General features: G+C 39.0%; 2 protein-coding genes across 4 annotated transcripts; one reads left to right on the forward strand and one right to left on the reverse strand.

Moving 5' to 3' along the window:
- Nucleotides 1-134: 134 nt before the first annotated feature.
- Nucleotides 135-6044, forward strand: LOC113682802 (ZP domain-containing protein). The gene is made up of 6 exons (XM_027199988.2): nt 135-454; nt 2071-2342; nt 2571-2714; nt 3440-3621; nt 4396-4706; nt 5296-6044. The coding sequence occupies exons 1-6, from the start codon at nt 376-378 to the stop codon at nt 5406-5408; spliced, it is 1101 nt and encodes a 366-aa protein (XP_027055789.2). The 5' UTR covers nt 135-375; the 3' UTR covers nt 5409-6044.
- Nucleotides 6045-6177: 133 nt separating this feature from the next.
- LOC113682792 (uncharacterized) lies at nt 6178-18646 on the reverse strand. 3 transcript variants are annotated; one of them, XR_016179746.1, is made up of 9 exons: nt 18425-18646; nt 13224-13408; nt 12967-13009; nt 10290-12493; nt 9966-10154; nt 9516-9564; nt 8723-8965; nt 7816-7893; nt 6178-7248 (listed from the first exon to the last, which is right to left on the reverse strand). XR_016179746.1 is itself a non-coding variant. In XM_089182369.1 (8 exons), exons 1-8 carry the CDS (start codon nt 18480-18482, stop codon nt 7052-7054), a joined length of 3057 nt encoding a protein of 1018 aa, XP_089038495.1. In that variant the 5' UTR covers nt 18483-18646; the 3' UTR covers nt 6178-7051. The 3 variants fall into 3 exon arrangements, 2 of the variants coding, with proteins under 2 accessions (XP_089038495.1, XP_089038496.1); XM_089182369.1 differs by lacking the exon at nt 9966-10154; XM_089182370.1 differs by lacking the exons at nt 9966-10154; nt 13224-13408 and having other exon boundaries at nt 18425-18616.
- Nucleotides 18647-19441: the final 795 nt, after the last annotated feature.

A 19441-nucleotide genomic window follows, 5' to 3' on the forward strand; every position in this document is an offset into this window, starting at 1 on the left:
CAGAGAATAATTTCATCTTAGATCATACTTTCTTTCCTGTTCTCGCTCTTGAGAAGACAACTGATTTTCCTCTCAAGATTGACTTCCCTCGAATCAATTCGACGCTACCCCACCCCCGCTCAAACATTTTAATCATCATATGCCCATCCTGTTTCCGGTTACAACAACATAGCCTTTGTACTCTGTCGAGTTACTGTATCCGACATGTTGAACAACCATTCTGTTTACAGCTAAGGCATTATGAATTGAAAATTACATCCTTTATAACCAAAAGAAACATATGTGAAGCTCCGGGAGTTCTCGCTTGATAAAACGATCTGTTTTTTGTACAATCGTTTTGAAATTTGCAAGGACAGTTTACCACGTTTCTCCACGATGGCAAAGCCGGTTGTGGTGATGAAAATCGTGCATGCAGTCGTCTTTGGTCTTGTTCTTCAGAGTTGCAGTACAGAAGGTATGATATTGCAGTTGAAAAACAAGATTTACCACGAATTTAGGAGATGCTTGACTTAGCGTGGCCAGACATATTTCATGTGTTGTGTTTTTAACGATCGTAAAAAATATTTTCATTGATTAGCAGAAAGAGCTGATCTGATCGATCTTATTGATGTGATGCCGTTGTGTTTGAACACTTGGGCTTAAACCCTGGAAACATGTTTGCACCCAGTGACTGTAAATAACAACGAGTAATTAAAGAACTTGTCGGCTTTCCTTCGACCTGAGCCATTTCTTTGACATCGCAATGTTCATTAATATGTAAACATGATAAGTTAATGCAGTACAACCAGTGAGTGACTGGTCTCAGAAAATGTCGTGAAAGATTTTGGATTAATCGAGTGTTTCATGTACCGACATAATGAGCGGTCTGAAAGTCGATAAATAGCGGTCTGAAAGAACAGATTTGTCGTCCGATTTTCAAACCTTATTTTTTTCTGTTCGTTTATGATTAGTGCGTGACTCCGAACGGCTCAAGTTTCACTCAAGGTGCGTTCCTTTGAGAGAATCCGGATCAGGATTTCTGATCTGTGGGGTTCCTTTCGAGCAAATCCATTTTCAGATCAGTGATTTATCAAATCCACTCTGGACAAGGATTTATCGGATCATTGATCTGCGCGATCTGAAGACGGATCATTGATCCAACGCGTTCCTTTGGGCGAAGGATCCGAAATTAATCATTTTGCCCAGTGGTGCTCAATTTCAAACAAGTGGGTTCTTCATATATTGACCGGAAAGATTGTTGGTAATCGCTCTACAAATTTTGCGATAAACACGAAATGCACTCGATTTTGTAATGTTAAATCGATCGGCCACTGATCGCAGACATTCAGGGTTCCCAAGTATCAATATTGTAATCAAAACTTGCATCTGTAAGTTATAGTAGGTCTCCATGAGGCAGACCTGGGAAGCAGGCATTCCAAACAGCTGACTGTAGTTCTTGACATCCGAAAATGACTTCAAGAATCTGAAACACTGAAGAGTGGTTTAATACTTTCAAAATAATTGTTTTCATTTTTAAATTTAGTGCGCGATTCCGCTGACGCGCTCTACAATTTCGCGCCTGCTGTCATGGTAACTGATCTGATGAACTAAAGCTCCGTTCCTCTGATGCACCGTGATCTGTGTGATCTTGGATCACAAATGCTGATCCGGATTCTCCCAAAAGATCACACACTCAGATTCCTTTCCAGTACTCCATAGTACTTCTTTTTAGTTTATTCGAACCTCCAGCAACCGCTGGGCCACAGCCCGCTCATCAATAAGGTTCTAACTGGTGAGAGGGGTAAGGTCAATCTGGACCAATTTTGCTTCCCTTGTTCACCGTATAACAAACCTGGACAAACCTTACTCAATGGAAGGTGGTTACGTTAAGTCACTTTGTTTGTAATCGCATGGATATTAGAATCCTTCTCCCAAACCAACAGAAGATTATAGCACAGTTATCCCCATTTCAAATCGAAAATTCCCAGTTTTTAAGGCACGTATTTTTCATCATTGCATGCAAAAGAACAACTCGTATTCCTTTAATGCATAATAACGGACCATATTTAAAATTTTTGCAATATTTTTCAGCTGAACTTCACAAGCAAGTCACTGTTGACTGTGATTTCGACCAAATGTTAGTTCACATAGAAAAATCCCTGATACCAGAGTTTAAAATGAGTGACGTGCGCTTATTAGATCCCAACTGTCAGCCAACAAAATTCGAGAACAGCAGTCACATGACCATTTCTGCACCGTTGATTGGCTGTGGTACCACGTTAGAGCATACGAAAGACAGTCTAATTTACAGAAATATGGTCAAGGATGCTCGGGTGACTCAGTCTATTATCAGCCGATTACAGGTTTGTTTTTTTTTTCGTTTGTTTTTAAGTTTGACTCTTCAACTCCCAGAAGTGATTAACAGGTAAATTCTCCCTATAGTATACCTACATCCATTATGAAGCAAACAGGTAATTAGAGCACTCAAACATGTTAGGTAGAAGATGTTATCTTGATCTAACGATCACGATCACGATCTTATCTTGTACTTGGTTTATTCGTTTCCATTTCCGTATTATCTTTTTTCTCAGGACTTAGAGATTCCATTTGAGTGTACTTATCCAAACCAGGCTGAAGCCTCACTGATTCAGATGAACATCACAAACACCAAAGTCATTTTTCTGGCACCTGACGATGGTTCTGGAATGTTTGATCTGGATCTGAATATTTATAAGGTACGGATGAAAGGACAAGGAGATTATGTGGTGCGAAGGGATGCACTGATATATCAGAGTGCATGAGCATTCACTCTCAACTTGTATTCGCAGTGATAATGTGTCTAAAAAACATTACGCGCTTCTGATTGGCTGAAAACGAGTGCATTCTCATGTAATATGAGTGCAAAGTTGGAACACGAGTTCAAGTTACAAATAGCGTGCGCACGCTTTTAAAATGTCGTCAGTCTTTACTTTCTGTGCGATGTTTTTTCATGTACATTACTAACAAGACATTGCTTGCAATTTGGTGCCCTACGGGCTCGTACAATTTTGTTGTCTCTGAAAAATCTACTCGTCTTATTTAAACCAAACTGCACTCAAAATCATGTTATTATCTAATTACCTATACACAGTACATTAGCTACTACAACGCGAAGCCAATATCAATGCGACTAAACTATGTTGTAGTGTGTGGAGTATTCCAAGGATCGCCCCTCGTCGACAGTCAATGTTCCATACTCTCTCCTTTATACTTTGTTAGCGACGACTGCTCCCCCTTCGTTACCCCTAAATACCGTGTGATCCCCCAAAAATCATCCGACTCCCCTCCAGGCGATAACTTAAGACCGGCCCCTGTTCCTCCATCATTGTAGTGCACTCTCTTCACTCTACCTTTGATTTCATCCAATCCTTAGTAAAACCTCTGATGAATGCGTTTTTACGTGCTTTGTTTCACAATGCAGAGCGTAGACTATGATGAAGAGTACAGTAGTTTTCCACTGGCGGTTACACTGCAACAGCGACTTTACTTACAAGTATCAGTAGACACGCCTGACACGCGGTTGGGTATCGTCGCAGACACGTGCTACGCCACGCCTATAAACAGTATTTCTAAGAAAATCAAGTATGACATCATCGTTGACGGGTAAGTATCAATGATTGTTGCAAACATTTTGCTACGCTGTAAACGATCTTGTCTTAGATTGGTCAAAAAACTGACTGGTGAATTCATGCGTGTGAATGAACTTTATTTTCTGATTGAATACAAAATTATCTTACCTAAAAGAAAAACAAAGATGCTGTTTCATTGGCTGACGTCATGAGCGTGCACAATAGGAATATGAAGCACGCTCACGCAATTGAATTTGATTAGACAAATTTAATAGCTATGTTTTAAACCAATTTGAATGATAGATCCCTGAACAATTTAGTATGTAAGAATTCCAAAGGGTCAATTATGTTTGCTTTGGTTGATTACCAAACCTCCCTCTTCTCTCTGGGCAAGCGGACTCAGTTGTGCTGGAGTGGGGGTGGGGGGGCAAAAAGCTGTTATATCTGAGGCTATCAATGGAGTGTTTCTTGAATTTATCATTCCCGTGTGCCGTTAGAGTAGATTTCAATTGAGTGCTGACAATAATTGGTTTCGCTTTATTTCGCATTGTGATTGGTCCAGAAACCATGCGCCACTGTGTCAACCAATCAGATGCAAAACTAAAACTGATCACGACTTGGTCGCCCATATTTTCCCGTGCTTTAGGCAGTTTGTTTGGTTTTACTTTGAGTTCTCATTGGCTCTTTAAGTTATTTTCCTTTGTTCTGATTGGTTGTTGTGATTTTTTTGGTGTAGATTTTACAACACTCTGTCGAGAAGCGCACTATTGCGACTTTCGGCTCTGATACACTATTTTTTACAATTAAGGTGTCCAAAAGACGAGACCGTGAGATTTCACAGCGGCCCTCCCACCACGCAACGTTTTAGCATAGAAGCTTTTAAGTTCATGAATGGCCAGGTCGTGCCTTACGTTTACATTCACTGTGAAGTCGTCCTATGTAACCTGACAGATGGCAAGCCCAGCTGCATGCAGAAATGTAACCCTCATGTGAATACTAGACTGAGGAGGGAGGTCAATACAGATTATTACGACCTGGAAAAAGGGCCAATAATAATTCTAAGGGATCCTGAGGATAATTTTGAACCAGAGAATGCGGAAGAATTTCGAGAAAATCGAGGTATGAGTGACGCTAGTGAGAAAGAAAGTGAAAGGTGAACCTGGCGGGGGTTTTGGTCCAGGCATACCTAGAGAAAAGTTGGTAGGAATTTCCTAAATTAAAAAAGGCAAGACGGACTCTAGTGAGAAAGAAGGTGAAAGATTAAGTCAGCTTAAGGCCTTATGGTCCTTTAGGTTAGGTACTGTCCAGGTTTGCGAGAGTAAAGCTACTTGGAATGTCTTAAATTATATATGGTGAAATTGGGTTCATGCTTGCTAATGGCGGCGGACAAGACGTCGTGATTACTTTCATTTACTTCAGACTAAAAGATTGGGCTAAAAAGGTTCGACCATATCAGAAGTTTACCTTTGTCTTATTGAGAGAAATGTTTCTTCCGTCTTTTCACGAGCGTGGGATAAGGAAAAAAATTCTGAGTCCCCATGAGGTCTCCAAATGTCTGAGGTTTGTTTCCTCATGGGGAATCAGAATTTTTTCTTGTCCCACGATCGTGACTAGACGATAAAGCACATCTCTCTCGATTTCTTTTCCGAGCTCAAAACTTACCATCTTTCTTATTCTATTTACAAAATATATCGTAATTGTTTTCCAGATCATGGATCGAAAAACATGACCAAATGGTTGTTCGTTGTCATGGGATGCGTCTGTGCAATGTGCTTTGGAGCTGTACTCCACACCATGAAAGAAGTCAAACGAGCGAAGTAAATAAAAGTTAAAAATTTTAAAAGCGTTTACCTTAAATTACTCAATAATGAATGGAGAACATGTTAAAGATGAAGAGCACTGAATGAATATACTTTTTAACATATGGTGGGCCGTTGAACTGAAGAAGCAATTTCAGTTGACATTTGATCGATATAAATGATACACGAACTTCTACCCGGATTGTTCCAGCTGGATGTGGAGATATGCTTTTTTCTTGTCAAGTTTACATATAAAAATATATTTTCTCATGCTGTAGCGAGAGCGTTTAGAAAACTCAGGCCAAGTAGTGTAACTTGTACTGAAAACGATCACTTTCCTCAAACGTCTGACGCCATATGATTACGTGGTCTCAACTAAGATAGTACTGAACTAGTCAATCGTGTATCGCTTCTTGTTACCTCATGCGAGTGAAACATTTTCCCTGGGGAGACCAAATAGGATTTGTCAACCATATTGTTTTATCTCTAAACAGGTAGATGCCTATTTATAAACCATGCTATCTCTATCATGTACCTCAATTTTGGTATACAATTACTTACAAAAATTGGCACTCCAATATGATGATAAAAATGGCTTTATATTTAAAATAAATAAAGATAGGGTGCAAGTCAATTGAGCTTAGACGATGTTGAAAAATTGGTGAGTCATTTGCTTATTTTCCTAATTTTTTGGAATTTTCGACAATTTTAACCCCCACTTAAACCGAGGCCAACCGGCTCCAAGGGTTGTGATTTCTAAAAATCTACGCCAGCAAATTAAAACATATCAATTACACATCAATGATCATTTAATAAAACAAAAGGCTGTAGGTATTTAAAACTTGGTTAATCCTACAACTGAAATACTTCCTACATCGCTACTGATAACCGTGATCATAAAAGAATTTGAGAGTAGGCTTGCGTAGAAAAAAGAGAGAGCTTTTTTCTTTTAAAATTCATTAATGGTTTTTTGACGTGACTCTCAAGTCTTCTATAGGCGATAATCGTTTTACCTACACTTCATTCACAATTGAGATGCCATATCAGGATAACATTTACAAAAATAACATGGTGAACCGATATATAAGATCCTGTCGCTGCGTATGTCGATACCCTAAACTAATTGTTTCACTTAGGCAGGATCCTGGCTCCTTGTTCTAAATGCAATTGGCTTTTGTTGACTTTTTCAGATTCACCTGCATGGCAGCCAGTTATAATACACCTATACTGACAACTATGCAATTTTCTAAGCCCTGGAACTCTCGAATTGAGACTTTGCATTAAAGGATATTCTTATGAAGAATAACTTTGCATCACTGTCTATTGTATCAAATTAAGCTTGGTATAGTACAATGGTGTTAAATTTTCTTTGAGAAATTAAGTAAAACAATAACAATTACCATAAACATCAGTCGATATTCTGAAGTAATAAAAATGGTCTCAACACCGAGGTGATTTAACTTGCCGTTTACTTCACGAAAGTAACGGCACTTTAAACATGAAAAAAAAATTAACTAGGCTGGAGCCATTCCTGTTCTAAAATCTGCCATGCGTTATGAATTAACCACTAAAAAAAATGGTAAGTTCCAGCAAAGATAGGAGAAGTCGCTCTGAATTCACGACAGGAAAACAAAAGTTTAGACAGCAGCGATTCCAAGTTTGTCTTTAGAGCAAATCGGCCCAAACGGGGAAGTTACATTTTACAAGCTTATCGTATAATTCTCCCACACTGCGTATGAAGTCTTTATTTCGAGCATAAGCCAACACGGCGTCACAAGGATTTATTAATCGGTTGTCAAGGAAACGGATCTCTGTCGGACTCAAACCCAGTCGCTCCGCCAATAATTTCCATTCATCTCCACCTGAAATTCCAAGTAACATTTTAGAGTATTGGAATTGTTACGAAACTACTCCATACTGAATGCACAAGCCAATATCTTAAATACATTGTTGTGAAGTGGTGTGTAGGACCCAGCACATCAAATAATTTGAACAGTGATACTAACCACACATTTATGTTGCACGAGAGCAAGAAATAGACGCACCTTCGGTTTAAAAGCATTGTTTTGCATTTGCTCATTTTGGATCAATTAGGAAATGGGTGCCGCATATAATCTGGAATCGCTAAACAAAAGCATTTCTTCTTTCTGCGATGAATCTAAAGAACTCCCGCCATCAAGTGCACCAATCAGATGTAAACTGAGAAAATATTAAACGCGACTTGTTCATTTGCGTCAGCCCGCGAAACATTTATACGTCTTGACTTTGAATTCACATTCGCCCCATGCAGCATTTCCCTCTTTCCTAACTTATTGTTGTGATTCCTTTTGGTTTTGATCTAACAATGAATTGAAATGCGAATTGCGGCGCCGTTGTTGAAAGACTTTCCTAATTTTACCCCAATGAAGTCACTATAATAGTGTGCTCACCACTCAAGGCAATTGTCAAATTAAATCTTTGAATATTGGGAATATTTGCAACGTCGCAAATATCTGGCAACAAAGGACCTAAGAAGTAAAAGGAAATCATTGTCATTCTTATAGACAAAACAAGTTATGCATCATTCACCTCCGTATTAATGGAGGTTACTGTAAAGAATTAATCAAGTGGAGTAACAGAAATTAAACAGCAGTCCTCACGGGATGCTTACTACTCGGCTGTTTACAAGTCCCAGGAAGACGACTTGGACTCGAACTAACCGACTCCAAAACATCAAGCTGAGATCAGCATTGCCTTCTAACGCTTGATATGCGTGTAGAGACATTTCAGAAAATGGTACATTTTAAGCTTGGTCATCGAATGGAAGAAAGTGCAGTATCTCTATTTCATATCAAAATACGGTTAATTAATTAATCTGATAAAGTTATTAATCATAACAATTACAATTTCCTCGATTGTGATTGGTTCAAAAAAACTCCATATTTTCCACTAATTCACTTGCCAGGTTGTTATCGGACAGTTTGTAATCGGAAAGTTCAATAAGCCAATCACATTCCAAGTTGTGGTTTAAATCAACCAATCACATTCAAAGTTGAAGTTTAAATCAACCAATCACAACCTTAAATAATCTACGCCTCCTTTGTCAGTCTATTAACGCAAATTTTCTTTTTCTTTTACAACTTGTCTATTCTTCTTTTCTCTGAAATTGTAATTTTTATGATCAATCGGAAACAAGACTTCGTGTCGTCCAATTCAGTCTGTAATCATACGATTTTGTTATCACTCGTATGATTACAGACCGAATTGGACTCCACTCGGCCCTATTACCGCTACTAAAAAGAAAGGAGTACGAACTACTCCAATGTCTGCTTTCTGTAGATCTCCCAAACACTTTACCTGTTGTACCAGCAGGTACTATCTCTCGTAATCGTTTTACAACATCAAGTCTATCTGTAGATTTGGCTTTTAAACAAATGCAGCGAATTTGACGCTTTGTCTCTGGATCTGGCTGTTGTAAAGATGCTAGGTCCAATGATAAACTTTTGTGAAATAGAGCAACAACATCGTCTGCATTGCTTGTCCTCAACTGAAGGGCTTGAACCAGCCCATCGGGGAGGACAAGGGCTTGTTCGCCTTCCCCTAAAATATCGATAAAGTAAAACCTTAGCTCAATACCTTCAAATATTTTCACGGTTCAGTTCATCTTACACGCTTGGTTTGAAATATAAACAACACGGGTTTGACAAAGATATTCATCAATAGAAGAATGATCATCTTATTCATATTACGATGCGCAACATTAGTGGGTTTGAAAATAAAGTCCAACAAAAACAGGCTTCAACGGGATTAACACCCAAAACTGTGTAGTTGTTATTACGATACCTACACTTCAAGTTTCAATTTTTCCTCTTCCAATTTTCCTTACAAACTGTGGACCATGCTCCTGTATTGCGTTTAAACAAGGAAATGCACTCCGACTTTAATTACATCTCAAACCCGGTTTAACACGACTTTGACGTTCGATATAATTTACCTGATGAAATGACACAGACGAAATATGCATAACAATGACAAAGCTGAACCAAGGGACCGTAAGAAACACTCTCTCGTTCGTGTGGCACAAATTTATGGCTAATGCATCGTTTGGAGAACCGCTCAGTAACTACAAAGTCTACATGCAGAAACTAACCTTCCGTATAAGGTAAAGCTGATTCCTGGTTGCCCTCGCCAGTGACTCTCTGTTGATTTCATAATTATTATGTCAATAATTCGTCTCTGTGTAAGTTGTTGTTGTACTGTTTTCTTGCATTCTATCGTTGATAGTACACGCAATTTCGTTTTTTAAGTTTAGCGGTATCCTTTACTACTTTCCTTCCCACGAAGGGATCGCTATAATAGTGAAATGACATTTTTACAAGTAAAACTTTGAAAGTCACAAATATTGAGATTTAGAGAAAGTAGATATTTTCTCTAAAGACGTTTGCCTTAAAGTATGGCCTTCCTGGTACATTCGATACAATGAATAAACAATAGCCTGCATTTGGCGCGAAAATATGCACGGTTCTTTGTCGTTGAACAAATGGAGGCTATTGTGTTTATTATCCTGCACGTAGGAAGAACATGTTAATGAATAGCTCACCGTTTACCGCGTGTGACATATATTCACTTTTCAGTGTTCTCTGGTACGTGGATGTGGATGAGTTGCAAAACAACATCCATTTCTTCTGTAACAACCAAAAAACCCTCTCTCATCTCTAATTAAATTTTAACGAAGACTTTTCGTAGTAGACGTAAGGTTTGAAAATTGGGTTATATCGTCGGGTATCTCCTGTTTTAACAAGAGAATAACCAGTCACATGATGTGTTTAGACCAATCGCGCTTGGGCAACAATTATTGATGGATGATAGGCATTGGTATGGAAATAAGTAACTCTTAATGAACACTGACAAAACCTTAACTTACCGTTTTATGTAAAAATGGAAACCATGATGCGAAGGGCTCAAGTGCAACCCTGTATTCTCCAGCATCAACACGCCTGGTGCATACAACAGGCCTTTGACAATCAAGCAACTGTGACTCTGACCAGAAGTGCAGACATTCTTCCTCCTTGCAGTCACTTACACAATGGGTGTCACAATATTTCACTATCTTTCTTGTGCAACAAATTGGACAGCAAACTGACATTTCGTAAGCCATGTTCTTTAACCAATGAAACTCCCTCCGCATGCATTCGAGAATCAGTCCCAGTTGTCGGCACACAATACGAGCAAAATCTACTTGGGGAGTGTCTTGGCTGAGTACAGATGGTAGATTCATCCTTTCATTCTCGGAAGCCCCTGCCTTGCACTTCCCATGATGAACGACAACTTCAATGAAAGAGGAACGGCAGAGAAGGATCAGAGAGATGCCTTTAGCTGGGTGTGTGTAAAACCTGACGAAATTGTGATACAGTTTAGGGTACTCTTGGTTGAGACCTTCCCGTGTGCACCATTGCATGACCATCAGGACTAGGCGAGGAAACAGTCCAATTGGCAATTGACCCGATTTAAACTTCACAAAAAGGGATGGAATACCCGCAGATGAAAACAAATCGGTGACATTCTTCGGGGGGGACATCAACATGGAAGGTACAAGATACTCACTGGGTGACCCACTCTCGTCAGACGACGGCCAAGGGCATAACAAACCAAATTTCTCCATCATGTTGATAAGACTGTCGACGTCAAAATTTTCTTGGGTGTCAAGAAGAGGATCCCACAAGTCTCCTAAGAGTCGCTTTTCCAAGATTCCCCTTTTCTCAAGCTTTTTCCACTGTTCTGTATGTTCCTTTTTACTCTTCTTGAAGGGCGGAATAGTAATCACCTCCTTGAACACGTCTATCAACCACTGTGGATCCAAAATAACGATTTTGTTTAACTCTCGGGTGTCGTCAAAATGAATCAAAATTCTCTGGTCGTGTAGGAGGTTCAACATAGCTAGAAACTGCTCTTCGTTGGAAATTCCGCATACCTCACGTGCAATTCTTTCCGCATCTTCGATGTAAATCCATTTGCTTCCGTGCTCAACCGTCTCTTTTACAGCCTTTTCAAACTTCAGCCATTTGATTGGAATAACCTCTTTCAGCTGAGGCAGCTTCTTGGCAGTGTCCAGCACCCCTTTTCTCAAACGAATAACCCCTTCACATTCTTCTTTACTCCCAGACTTAGTGTTGTCTACGACAAAGAAGTCCAGAATTTGTTTACCATAACTTTTTTCCTTCAAATTTCCAAAAATCTCCATTGCAAGCTCTTCAGGATCTGCACCTTTGTGAGGCTTGTCAGCATGGGTAAAGACCAGAATAACTGGGGGCTGCAGAAGTTCTGGTTGCATGGAAGTTGAAGGGGTTTCGTGAGGCTTCTCACTGTTTGGAACCAAACTAGAAACTGAGGACATCCAAAAGTTGAGATAATCCATATTACTCTTCTTAGAAAGAACGTCTTTGATAGACTTGAATAATCCTCGCTTTACTCGAGATATAGACTTCTCCTCTGGATCTCGGTTGAGATTATAAACCAAAAGGTAAATTGCCCCTCTTGTTAGAAAAAGTGGGTGGGTAGAATAATAAACTGACTGCCCGCCAAAATCCCACAAAGTTGAAAAAATTTCATCTTTGTCTTCGTCAACGCGCACAACTTGAAGTAGCCTGGTAACTAATGATGCTATTTCTTCTGGCACGGCTTTAACCTTTGGTGCACCGGATGATACACAATTATTATTTAGGGAAGATGGACCTCCTTTCTTATCAGGTACATTGTCGTAACGAGATGGGCTAGGTTTGAGTTCTTTTCTTCGTTCGTTTTTCTCGAGGCTGTTAACAATATATTGAGCTGTGTGTCTTTCAAAAGAGATTGGCTCCATGCTTGAATCTCTTTCGTGGGTTGCCTCTCCCATTTTCCAAACTTCCGTTGATACTTTACAATAGGAAGGATCTGTTTCGATGCCTATAGTACTGCATTCTTCTGGATTGAATTCCTCTCCTTTCAGTGATCTCTTTAAACTTGTTTTTCCCGACTGACCTTGCCCAATGAACATGATTGGCACTCTTTTCACACTAGTTTTTCCTTCTTCGATGGCTCGATGGTAAGCTTCGAGGGCCTTAGGGCCTCGAGCAACGATTTCCACAGGAACTGCAACAAAATAGTAAAACGATTAGATAACAAATAAACAACAAATAGAACAAAAAAGGACATTTACTATCTACAGACCTATTATTATTTGGATCAAGGCTAGAAATTGTCATTTCTAGTTAGAATGGAGTGTAAGTCGGTGGGGATCTACCTCGCGATTCTACAGTTGTTCCTTGAAATAATAATTTCTGTAATGTTGTAAGGTGTTTTGCTTTGTTGCTTTAAAGACTTTTTAGACTACCATCGTGCTACCATAGTTGTACAGTTGTAGGTTGCTTGTTTCATTTTCCTACTCAAATTCTTTTATTATTTTTTAAAGAACACTGCCAGCGACAGAAAAAGTCTCCCCGGGTGAAAGCCTTACATAAACTAGAACAGCAAACAATGTTGAAATATTCTGAAATCTGTGAGTAAGTATTTCTTAACAAAAAGATAACCAGACAATTAATTTTCGAGGAAGATACAAAACTCACTTGATTCATGTTCGTTGTCGTCTTCTCCTCCAATTTGACGAGCCTGTCGATCATCATAATGCAAGTGTTAATACTTTTAATCGTTTCCTGTTCCATCTTCAGGTTTAGGTTTAAATATTGAAAAGTGTCGTCTGAAGGCCCTAAAATGCTACTCCCCCTTTGACTGTGCTCTAAATTATTTGATGTTAACAAGTAGATTAAGCCATGGTCGAAGTGAAAAATCAAAATCGGGAAGGAGGGGCAGAATGTCACCTTACCTCTTTAAAAATATCAAGGTTAGGATAACTTTTAGACCGCTGCCGCCGAAACGGAACTGGAGGATCTAGAGGTTTCTCCGTCGGCATAGATATTTGGACTGGAGGCACTGCGTAGACTACATCAGCAGTGCGAAAATTCACAGGAAGATTAAACTGAAGACGCTCAGGAGGAGCACTGCGTTGGGCTGAAAAGAATCACGAAAAAGTTTATTCCATGAACACGTGCTGGATATGAGATAGTAAATACCGATTATATCCTAGGATAAGTGCCAACGCTCTAATAAACGCCCTCCCCCGAATAAGCACCCACCCACTAGGACATGATGTCGAACAAGTGCCCCCCTTGAAAAAGTTCCCTCCCTCCGTCTTCACTTTCACGGCCTAATGGATCAAGAGGAATGCAACGATCTGCATATAATTGACGAAAATGATGAGATAATCGATATTTAAGAACATGCCGATACATCTGTGTGTAAAGTGTTGGTGTTGAATAAGACTATGGTGCGCTTGACTACTAACCATTGTTTTAACAAACGAAAGACATCAATATGGACTCGACGTCTTTGCGGCAGTTTTTGTTTTTGTTTTGAAAAGGTTACCCAAAATTAAGTTATATTTCGCTGAAATGAAAACTTAATAAGCGCTCTCTTTATTAAGCCGCCCTCTTTGCCCCTCCTCTTAGCCGAAATTTTGAATAAGCGCTAGGCGCCTATAGAGTGGTAAAGTGTGATGTCACGGTTCCATGATAACCATTTTCTTGGTTCTATACAATTCGAGATCGAGCCAATAACAAGAAGAGATTGAACCACATCGACGCAACGCGCTGTCATGTTTAGTCACATTCAGTGTTACTAATTTCCTCTAAACATTCGTCTGTAGCTTTTAAACGTTTACTTCTTTGATTTGCAACTTTACGAATTTCTAGACTGTGTTGAAAGGTTTTTTTTTTGGCGACTATCGTCGCATTCATGTACGATCTTATCGGCTACTCGAACAGATTTCAAAGGAGAGCATTTCTATCTAAAGATCATGGCTCAACCTTGAAATTTCGTCGAAAATGTTCCAAGTCATCCTGGAATTCAGTATGGTAACCGGCCGTTCTTTCTGTTATGTGAGTGTTTTACTTTTCCTAGACCATAACACATGATAAAACGTCAATGTCGAGTACAATTTTAAAGTAGAACGTCAAAGACGTGTACGTATACGTAATATTGTGATATCGCAAGAGATGACATTGAGTGTGCAGCCCACTTCGTATCCGAACGCCCGATCCGAGCAACGAAAAATCCAAGCTCCAAATGACCTTTTCTTAAAATTCTTATGTACGTAGTAAACCTCGAAATGGATAAAACGCTAAAACGGGTTCCCTTCAACGTAGTAAACGGTCGGATAGCAAGCGATGCACTGTGGAAGTAAGGTGAGGTATTTTTATCGAGAATTTGACTTATTTTTTATTCCTTAGAGCGGTGGTAAATATTCCCATACAAACTCTTATAATTTCGCCATGACTGTTATTTCGCAAGATGATCATCTCACAGCTGGAGCTTGGGCCGCCTGTGTTCTGACAAGCCTTTCCCCGATTGCTGCCGTTACCTGCTTTCCTCGGTCAGCATTAGATTCCATCTACCAAAATCACCTTGGTCGAGAGGGACTGAGATGGAATGATGGACAACTCATGACTAGTTATACTAAATGAAAATTACGAAGCTACGACAACATGCCGACTTATCCCGATGACCTAAGTGTATTATTTGTTTGGTAAATTGCGTCAAGACTTTTTACTCAAGAAATAGTAAGTATTAATTTATTGTTCGATTGTAGTATTATAAAACATTTAACGTAATTTTATGCAGATATTTCACTATTTAAAAGGTGCCCAGATGTTACGTAGTTTTGGTGGATGTCAGTAGGGAACATCCACCAAAACTTTGACCAAAACCATCAACAATATATTTTTTAAATTTTCTCTATAGCCACTGTTAGATGTTCAGGGAGACAAAAGATTTATACCACTAATTGGCAGTTAGTGCTCTGGCTAATTTTTTTTTTTATGGTGCACAATGGCTGACCGACCAAACATTCATAATGATTATCATAACTCTTAACACATAGAATAAAGTGGTTTTGGTGGATGTTTCTCTCCATCCACCAAAACCACCATAGCAATTTCTGCTACTTCCTCACAGAAGACTGATGTGACCTGCTATTTGGAGTACATAACCACAATCTATTTCTTTTTATGTAGAGATATTTTGCAAAGTTCTTGAGTCAGCACCTTTTATTATTGAAACCATAATCATAACATGGTGCACAATATAGAATACAAAAGGTTCTGGTGTGGCAATCATGTAATCTTGAAACAGGAGAGTTTTTAACTGACTTAAACTGACTTAAACAGACATTTGCAACAAAATTCCAGGTCCAGAAATTTCTCCCACTATTTCTGCTAAAATCATAACCTTTAGGTACAACAAATCAGCACATCAGTAATTGTTATCAGGGGTCTGAAAATCCTATATATCTTTCACATTTATTTCAAGTAACCTTTAATTTCACATGGATGAATAAGTATACTCTCAAGATGCAGAATGTCTTACATTTTACAAACTATTTCCCTTTTTATGGATAGGCAGTGAAAGGCCTTTGCCATATTGGTGAATCAAACCATTGTATACCATGCATTTTGTGATAATTGTTTGTTTTTGCTCACAATATCCAGAAAAATGGAGGGGATAAATTTAAATAGCAAATTCTATTAATGGTTAAAATTAAATAACATTGGAAGATCAAATTAACTTTGTACTGTTTAAAATTCAGTTTTGGTTTCTTGCTTATTCCAGCTTCTTAATATTCAAAAGCATTCCTTGTCATTTTTGTGTTCTTCTGTGTACATAACTTGAAAAATAAACACAGAGAAAGGAAACCACAAAGGATTAAACTTGAAGCTAAAGCAAAGTTTAAGTTGAGCCATAGCTAATCCAAATACTGAGCACTTTGTATTGTAACCCATTTGGCAGTAAAGTTTATCTATATGTCTACCAGCTTGTCTCAAGTCTTACCCCTCTCCTTCAAAAGTCTCTATAAATAAATTTTTCTTTGTGGTCCCTAATTGATGATAAGTATATTACAGCTCCTCAATTTCCCTTTCTCAAGACAAGGTTACTCTAAATTTAACAAAGTAATGGACTTGATAAAACTCAAACTATAACTCAGCCAGCTGCTACTCGCAACCTTAATTTCTTGATATCAGTATACAATAATCAATATGTTATAAATAAGAACCCTAATGCTTAATTTTGCAGTGATCACCTTCCTCCTTTTCATTTGCAGACCAGACTGGAACCTCTATAGATGTGTTTGCTTGTTTTGAGTGGGGATGGAAGAAAAGGAGTCATGCCGCATATCTGATTTATTAAACCGGATTTGTTCTGTTTATACACGAGTAGAACTACCTTGTTCTCTGAAAAAATAAAATTTCTTGCATTTTTATCTGTGCTTTGCAGTCAAACTTCCTTGTGTCTTGGACAAGAAATCTTATTTTCTCGAAAACAAAATCTTTGTTTCCGGCCTTCTGTAATAGGTAAATATAACAGTGTAAGATGAGTGAGTTATTTTTTGGAATGTGACTAAACGGAAGTGTCATAGCGTGATAAGGAGCCAACATATGATTGCTTGATAGAAAGCAAAAAATGCAGAATTGCTTATATTTTCTCCTTTGTCAGCAGCATATGTTGGTGAAAAGTTCTTATAATTGTTAACTTCTAAACCATCTTCAATTCAGCCAAGATTGAACTGTTATCACATTTGTCATAAAAATATTCTGAGATCAATGTCATATGACCCATTCATGTATTTGACCTTTCGAATTAGCAAGCCATAGTTGACAGTAACACAAGGGTTGAGGATAAAAAGAAATTATTATATACAGTACTTCTTCTGCATCTTTTCGTTTCCTTTTCTCTCTAGCTGTTCTATCTGTGCCGTGCTGGCAATTGAACACTTTCCTTCCCAAAATTAGGAAAGGCACACCAGTAAAAAACGAATTTTTGCTCCTTAAATATCTCATGCTTCTTCACCCAGTATTTTGTGCTTCTGTCCGAGGAGGTGTAAGCATTAAGTTAACCAGAATGATTCCACAATTGTGGTATCATCCAAGCCATGCCAGAGGACTTGAACTAGATAAACTAGTAAGAATGCACAATAGCGATAGCAAAGCTTTGTAATGCCATCAAGCAATGGTTCGCGACTTAAAATTCTCGCTATGCTGTTTCTGTTTGTTCCTCAAGAATCATGGGATTTACAGCTTCGGATGTTCGGCTACATCACTTGCGGATTCCGAGAATCTTCGGTTATGTTTTGCAAGTCATTGAATATTCCATCTTAGTCCCTCTAGACCGAGGTGGTTTTGGTGGATGGAATCTAATGCTGACCGCTTTGCTCACGCGACAAACTTTCTGAAAGAGCGAGTTGCGTGACTACTACTAAGAAAGTCTACGCGAGAGACTATCACCGGATATTAATTGAGCAAGCAATATCTTTTATTTCTCAGAGAAATATTATGTTCCTCAGTATTCTTTCCTCTTTTCGCTTCCGCAAGATGGGTTCGGATGAGCAATTGCAATTTGCAATTGTAATTTAGTATGTCAACAAAGCATGGCAACGGTCGTTCGTTTTCATGCGCGATTCAAAATTTCAAGCTTTATATCACACTACCAAACATTAGATTATGAGGCTCTAACGAATGGCCCCTACGTATGAACGTTTTGAAAATCATTTGAAACAGATTGGATTGATTTTGCTTCTCAAAGGACAGTAAGCCGTGGAATTTGGCCTTGAATTAAACCCACTTGAGCGTAAAGTTATAAAGTTTTGGTTCTTGCCTGCATTTAACATAAATCACGTCTCACTCTCACTCACGTTCCCTTAGAATCTGAACGAACCAGACGTTTATAAATCACGTGGCACACTTGATCAAAAGCCTTGGTTGTACGGCAGACGGAAAAGGATTCATAACAACTTCGATCGATGCGATTCAAGACCCATAATAATTTGTATGCCTATATCCAACGTTACTTTTAGTTAAATGGTCGTGACAGAGGAGAACTTTCAAAGAAACCTTAGCAATAAATAATGTAGAATATTGCAACGGGTTCTAGCCCGCCACAGACATGTTTCATGACAGAACACTCCGTTATAATTACCTGGTTCATGATCACGCCTCCGTCTTTTCCCACGGAAAATATGTCTAAGTCTGTTCATCGAAGTTGCTTAAACTTTAGCTGCGTAAAACACGGACCAAATCAAAATTTTAAATTCCGTTCCTCATGTAGCCTACGTGTAGCCGTACCCTCCCCTGATGATGAAACGGAAGCGAGGGAACGTCTACACAAACCCGACGCTTATCGTGTTCCGTGACGTCACTCTCGTTTAAGCAAATTGTTATGTTTTATGTTTTGTTGCGAAGTGACAAGTGTCAGCGTGAAGGTTATCGAGATAGAACAACAGAAAGAAAAGAACAACATTGAAGTGTATTTCATTTTCCATTTTTCGGGTAAATTTGCAATTCAGCGTCCGAGTTCAAATGAATATTTTGCGTTAAAGGAAAAGATTATAAGCGATCTTTGGTATAGAGTTAGAGTAGGACAATGTTCGATTAGCATCGCGCTTACTAAACTAGATTTCAACGTTCACGCAGTTTCTGCTTGCATTTGTAAACAGTTCCATGGTCGTCGAAAAGAGTTGGATTATTTGCCGCAAAATCTCAAGGATTTTAAATATTTCTTTAAGAGATAGTTACGCTGCAAGCGTGAAGGAAGAGCGACTCTTTTTTCAGTCGGAAGAATCGCTGCAAGAAACAACTAGCTTTAATTTATTTAGTTTCGCAGCACCGTTCGCGCAGAGACCGAAAGTTGAAGACGGACAATCCTCTAGGCCTAAGTACATTAAGATAATGCACCTCATCTTCTGTGAGGCGATCGATCACTGGCGCTGCTTGATATAATAAAGATTTTCCATCGCCAGTTGGTATGCCTCGCCTCCGTTTCACTTTGGCGGGGGGGGGGGGGGGGAGGGTACGGCTACACATAGGCTATTCCTCGTGAGATGTACTACTTGATCACTGTGGCGGAAGTCGATGGATACGTCACAACATTCCGGAACATTCTAAATTCTTGATGGAGGGGGAGGGGTCATGTGATTTGGCCACTGTAGACAGATTG

This window comes from Pocillopora damicornis, chromosome 9, assembly GCF_964200805.1.
Source record: "Pocillopora damicornis chromosome 9, jaPocDami1.2, whole genome shotgun sequence".
Classification (NCBI taxonomy): domain Eukaryota; kingdom Metazoa; phylum Cnidaria; class Anthozoa; order Scleractinia; family Pocilloporidae; genus Pocillopora; species Pocillopora damicornis.